Genomic DNA, 4,900 nt, shown 5'->3' on the forward strand with positions numbered 1-4,900 from the left:
GTGTGACATGTGATCCCATAAAGATATGGTCAAACACGAGCTCCACAAAATGATCTCAGAAGCAAGTATAAACAAAAATGAATAGCGGCTTTAAATTTGTACAAAATAAAGAAGATAGATTATATTGGATACATATCTCGAACACTGCAAAACAGATATATGTACCTAGAATAACTCACACACTATGTCAACAATAACAGACAAGTCACGAGATTGAGAGTCATAATAATTGCATTGTCCGATAATAAACTCACCACTGATTTGAACTTTCACAAGCAACAATCAGTGTCCAAAAAGCCTAACAGTGTGTTAAATAAAACTTGAGAAAACACTACCCCAAAAATCGTTAAATTAGGATTAGGGGTCAATGGCCCCCTCCCCCTTTTTCCAATAGTTATTTCTATTGAAGCAATTGTATCTTATAGTCATCATTTGTATCTGTAATCACATCTAAAAGTGAAGAGCCGCTATCACACATTGTGCTCCGAGTACAAACACGACGATGAAGATCAAAATGAGGATACCGGCTAATGCCGAAGTCTTCATGGTAGTAGTGCCCATTCCTCCGGACTACATCGTAGACTAACCTATGTGAACACGGAGACTGCAATTGTACTCGCCCAGAAATACTTGTCGAAGAAATGGATAAAAATGGATGTATCTTCTAATATACACATGATTGTAATATATTCCTAAGTAGCAGATTAGTCAATATGCCTAGTCATATGTCTTACATAATGGTATAATGAGATCACATGAAAGAAGATCAATAACCAAGATATTAAGTGAGAAGATCTACATGAAAGGTGTATCCTTCCATACATGGATAGATGGCATCACTACATACTAATGTCCAGATTAAGTGAAGAGACATAGCATGAATACCCAACAAACCACATAACATGAAAAAGATGGTATACTCCACACACAGCTAGAAGGCACGGACTATTCGTTAAATAAATAAATAGACTCATTCGATAAGTATACATGCTTTTAGTTTTGGATAGTGCATTGTACAAGTGGTTGGTAGCTAGAAGAAGCAATGAGAGGGACCATGTTAAATAAATAAACAAGTGTCGTGTCTATCCGGAAATTCACTGGCGTGCTCGTCCGCGTTTGCTCACGGTATCTTCGAGCGTTGTTTCGCGATGGGATCTGGAATGGTTGTTGTAGTCAAGGCGTATACGATTGATAGTTAATGCGTACGGGTGGCACGGAGTGGTGACGCTCGTCAGGTGAGGGTGGACGGACGTACATGACAAAGGGACGACGTCGAGGTACTGTACCAACGTGGGACAAGATCGCCATACTTAGAGCACTTAATGCAAAGTCCCCGGACCGCACCGGTGATCAAGCAAGCATTAGGAAAGGAAGGTGATATGAAAAGATCTCCATACTTAGAGCACTGAATGCAAATTCTCGCTCCACCTTCATTTTTGATGAAATACAGACGAACACCATATTTGACAAAGCTGACATACCATGGCAAGTACGTAACGCACGGGAATGGTCATGATACATTCAGAAAAACAAACATACAGATAGCAGCTCACCTTGATAAATGGCAGTCTTTTATTATTGGAATAGTTTTACTGATTAATGGCTACGGAGCCCTCAACATTACAAGACACTGCAGAACCCTTACGCCTACGGAACCATCCACAACACAACAGACTATACAGGATTTCTAAATGGAAAGCTGATCCAAAGTTGCATTTTCAACAACATGCAACACCACTTTGGGTTTGTTGCAGGTGTTCTTCTTGTGTCCGCCAACACCGCAGTTTGAGCATTTTGCCTCCTTCCTTTCTTTGCGAGGAAGATCACCCCTGTGTGGACATGTGTGGTACTCATGTGACCTGCCCCATGGCATATACTGCAGAAACGAGTACGTTTGCTTGTCCCACAACCATCAGGAGCTTTTCCATATGGCGCTTGCTTGCATTTTTTGCTCTTTGCGCCTCAGTCATCATACGGAGGCTTGTCCCAGCAGGTAGTTGGTCGGCCTGGTTTACGCTTTCGTTCTGGAGGCTTTAAGCTGATGAAATTCCCAACTGCACTACCTTCGGCATCACTCTCTCTGTGACTTTCTACTGGATGTGCTGGAATCGGCTCTTTTTCTTTCCCCTTATCTGAATGCATTCTGTCTTCAAGCCCCATCCCGTCACGCACGCTGGCCATGGACGTCAGTGTATCCATTGCTCTCTTCAGTATATCCATTGCACATTCATATGTCAATGTGTTGGCATCACCAAGCCGGACAACTTCAAGGGCATGAGTGTATAGATTCAAGGGTCTGAATGTTATTGAGTTGAGACTAATCTTATCTTTCTGAAGGTGTGCCAGATGTTCTGGCAACACATCCTTTGCATCCTTTGTCCAGCGTTTGAGAATGTGCTTGCTGGTATCTGATCCATTCCAAGGACATCAAGGACCTACACAACAACATTTCACAAGTGTTTTATATTGTTAGCTGTGCTCAAGCGACAATAACCTTGTGTTTCTTGCTGCACACAGAACCAATGAGAATCAAGAAGAAAGAAAACAAAGATACTATACTTTCATGGATGTGGTTCACTGGTAAATTATACTACCGAGCGATGTATTGTGAGAATGCAAGCTAGAAAACCAAATGAAGAATTTCAAAATATAAATTTGTACTCAGGCACACTTGTTAGCAAGGTTTGTGGATGCTTGCCACCCATCATGCGGACAAACTCAGTGAACATCCATTCAAATGTTTCCACTGTCTCATCCCTCACTAAAACTCCTCCAAATATGACTCTCTGGAAATGATTGTTGACTCCGACAAATAGACCGAATGGCGTATCATACATGTTTGTACGGTATGTTGTATCAAAAGTTATTGCATCTCCAAGGTAATGATATTGTGCCCTGCTTGCGCCTGTCGACCATAGCAGATTTCGTATGCGGCTGTCCGCATCCCGTTGTACTCTGTATACAACCCAGAATCTTTGGATCCCAACTCAGCAAAAACTTTCTGACGTCATCGTCTGCCTGATCTCGGCTAATCTCTCCACAAAGCCCCCTCAAAGCTCTCTTGCGGAAAGGCACACTGCTCATGGAGCCAAAGAAACTGCCAATTATGTTGTACACTTTGCCAATGCTAATATTATTTTCACGCAACTGCTTGATAACATCTCGTGTGTAAATGTCGATATGTCTATGCGAGGGGCAGTATATTTTCTGTCCACACTTATCTGTCAGAGAGTGATTGTGGAGTGTCCTGTGCTCGTTGATGTACCACCCGTTGTCCTTTGAGCGTAGCAACCTTATCATTGATGGGCATCTACATCGGCAAGACCGTGTGTTACTTCTTTTTGATACACCCTGCAATTTTTTTGTCGCAACCAACAATACATGAGTCAACAGAGAATTCTATTATTCTGTATATAAGAACATTGGCAGAGTATGTTCATGGCTGGAATTGGAAAGAATTACTAACTGAGCAGCCGCAAACTATTTCTTGCATACATTTTGTTCTCTCGATATTTAATTTGCTTTTTTCCATATCTAACTCCGAACCTAATTTCCCAAGAATATAGATTGTAGTAGTCGTATACTTATGCAAGGGAATCAAAGTTGTCTCTGACAGTAGGGATAACAACAGTTTCCCTCTTCTTTTCTGCATAGCATCTTAGTGTTTTTTCAAGTGCGCTTATTTTGCCAACGCAGGGGGGCAGTTCAAGAGGTACTCGGCCAACACGGACTCTGTGTGAACAAAAGATGAGTCACTATTGTGCAAATCAAAATCTTTTTGCACAAACAATTAGCCATGGCACATGAAATTTTGCAACAGCTAGTAAGAGTAATTCATTTTCCGTTCAGAGCCATGCGATTTTTTGTAGTTTTTTTTGGGGGGGAATGAAGAGTGTTTTCTTTTTAGTAATACATCAGTTGATACCTCTTTCTCCAGCAAGGGGCTTGAGGATCGTTTTTGCCTTCTGACTGCTTTGAGGTTGACGCCGACAAGCTGAGGCCTTCGCAGTTTCTGTTCAAATCTAGCTGCACCGTCATCACAGCGTCGCCTACATCAGCAATGCTCGACTGGGCGGCTGTGCAGGCGAGAGTTTTGGTGGCTACAATGCCCAGTATAGCCTTGCCGCCACCAAGATCCAGCAAGGGAAACCTTGAAAAGGAGCCGCAACAACATCAAGTTAGCCGTCAAAACGGAAGCGAATAGTAATAGAAGGCGGAAATCATGAAATACTGAAGGTATCTGTCGACGGAATCTGACAAGAACTCGAAGTCGCCGCCTCCGGCATCCGTCGTCGCCATTGCTCTCTTTCCAGTTTGGTGTGGGTGGGGGGTGGACCAAGTGATAAGTGTCCCGGGCGGTGGGGTAGGTGGAGAAGCGACGCAGACAAGGATCCGACGCACCACATAGGCATTTGAGTACCTCGCAAACACCGGGCAAGCGATGTGTACCAGTACTCGTTCAATCGGAACAGGTAGCAACCGGCCGTGACGGGATCGTTATATCTGCCGGCGAGCGCACCGTATACTCCTGTTCCACCATACGTACATGTGTGTTGGCCCTCCGACCGCATTGAATGCCCGGTTCCACTCGCCAGTGTTCGATTGGGACACTTAGCGTGAGCAGGCGAGCCCGTGTGCACCATCGCCGCTCTCCGTGTCTATCTTATTATTGCTTGATTGCATATACTAATGCATGCCATGTCCTGTTGACACAACATGAAAGTGTTACTCCACACGCAAAGCAGATAACGCAGTTGGAAGAAGCCATGGCTGCCATCTACATAAACAACAAAATAGTTTGCTCTCTAGACTTGTAAATAGGGAACTGGTATGCAGATATGGAACTAGGGAACTTGCAAATTGAAAGTAAAAACAAGTACTTACACCCAAACAATGTGCT

The 4,900-nt window shown here is 43.3% G+C and overlaps 1 protein-coding gene across 2 annotated transcripts; it reads right to left on the minus strand.

Annotated features, from left to right (window-relative positions):
* Nucleotides 1-2,600: 2,600 nt before the first annotated feature.
* Nucleotides 2,601-4,341, minus strand: LOC123107466 (uncharacterized). 2 transcript variants are annotated; one of them, XM_044529450.1, is made up of 3 exons: nucleotides 4,259-4,341; nucleotides 3,926-4,150; nucleotides 2,601-3,310 (listed from the first exon to the last, which is right to left on the minus strand). In XM_044529450.1, the coding sequence occupies exons 1-3, from the start codon at nucleotides 4,297-4,299 to the stop codon at nucleotides 2,857-2,859; spliced, it is 720 nt and encodes a 239-aa protein (XP_044385385.1). In that variant the 5' UTR covers nucleotides 4,300-4,341; the 3' UTR covers nucleotides 2,601-2,856. The 2 variants fall into 2 exon arrangements, with proteins under 2 accessions (XP_044385385.1, XP_044385386.1); XM_044529451.1 differs by having other exon boundaries at nucleotides 2,601-3,351.
* Between the last annotated feature and the right edge of the window lie 559 nt (nucleotides 4,342-4,900).

This window comes from Triticum aestivum, chromosome 5A (genome assembly GCF_018294505.1).
Source record: "Triticum aestivum cultivar Chinese Spring chromosome 5A, IWGSC CS RefSeq v2.1, whole genome shotgun sequence".
In the NCBI taxonomy this organism is placed as follows: domain Eukaryota; kingdom Viridiplantae; phylum Streptophyta; class Magnoliopsida; order Poales; family Poaceae; genus Triticum; species Triticum aestivum.

Coding starts and splice junctions, on each gene's coding strand:
- LOC123107466 (XM_044529450.1), bottom strand. CDS start 4,299: ATGGCGACGACGGATGCCGGAGGCGGCGACTTCGAGTTCTT. Junction 4,151..4,258: donor GGCGGCGACTTCGAGTTCTT/GTCAGATTCCGT, acceptor CTCCTTTTCAAG/GTTTCCCTTGCTGGATCTTG. Junction 3,311..3,925: donor GCCCCTTGCTGGAGAAAGAG/GTATCAACTGAT, acceptor TTGCCGATGTAG/ATGCCCATCAATGATAAGGT.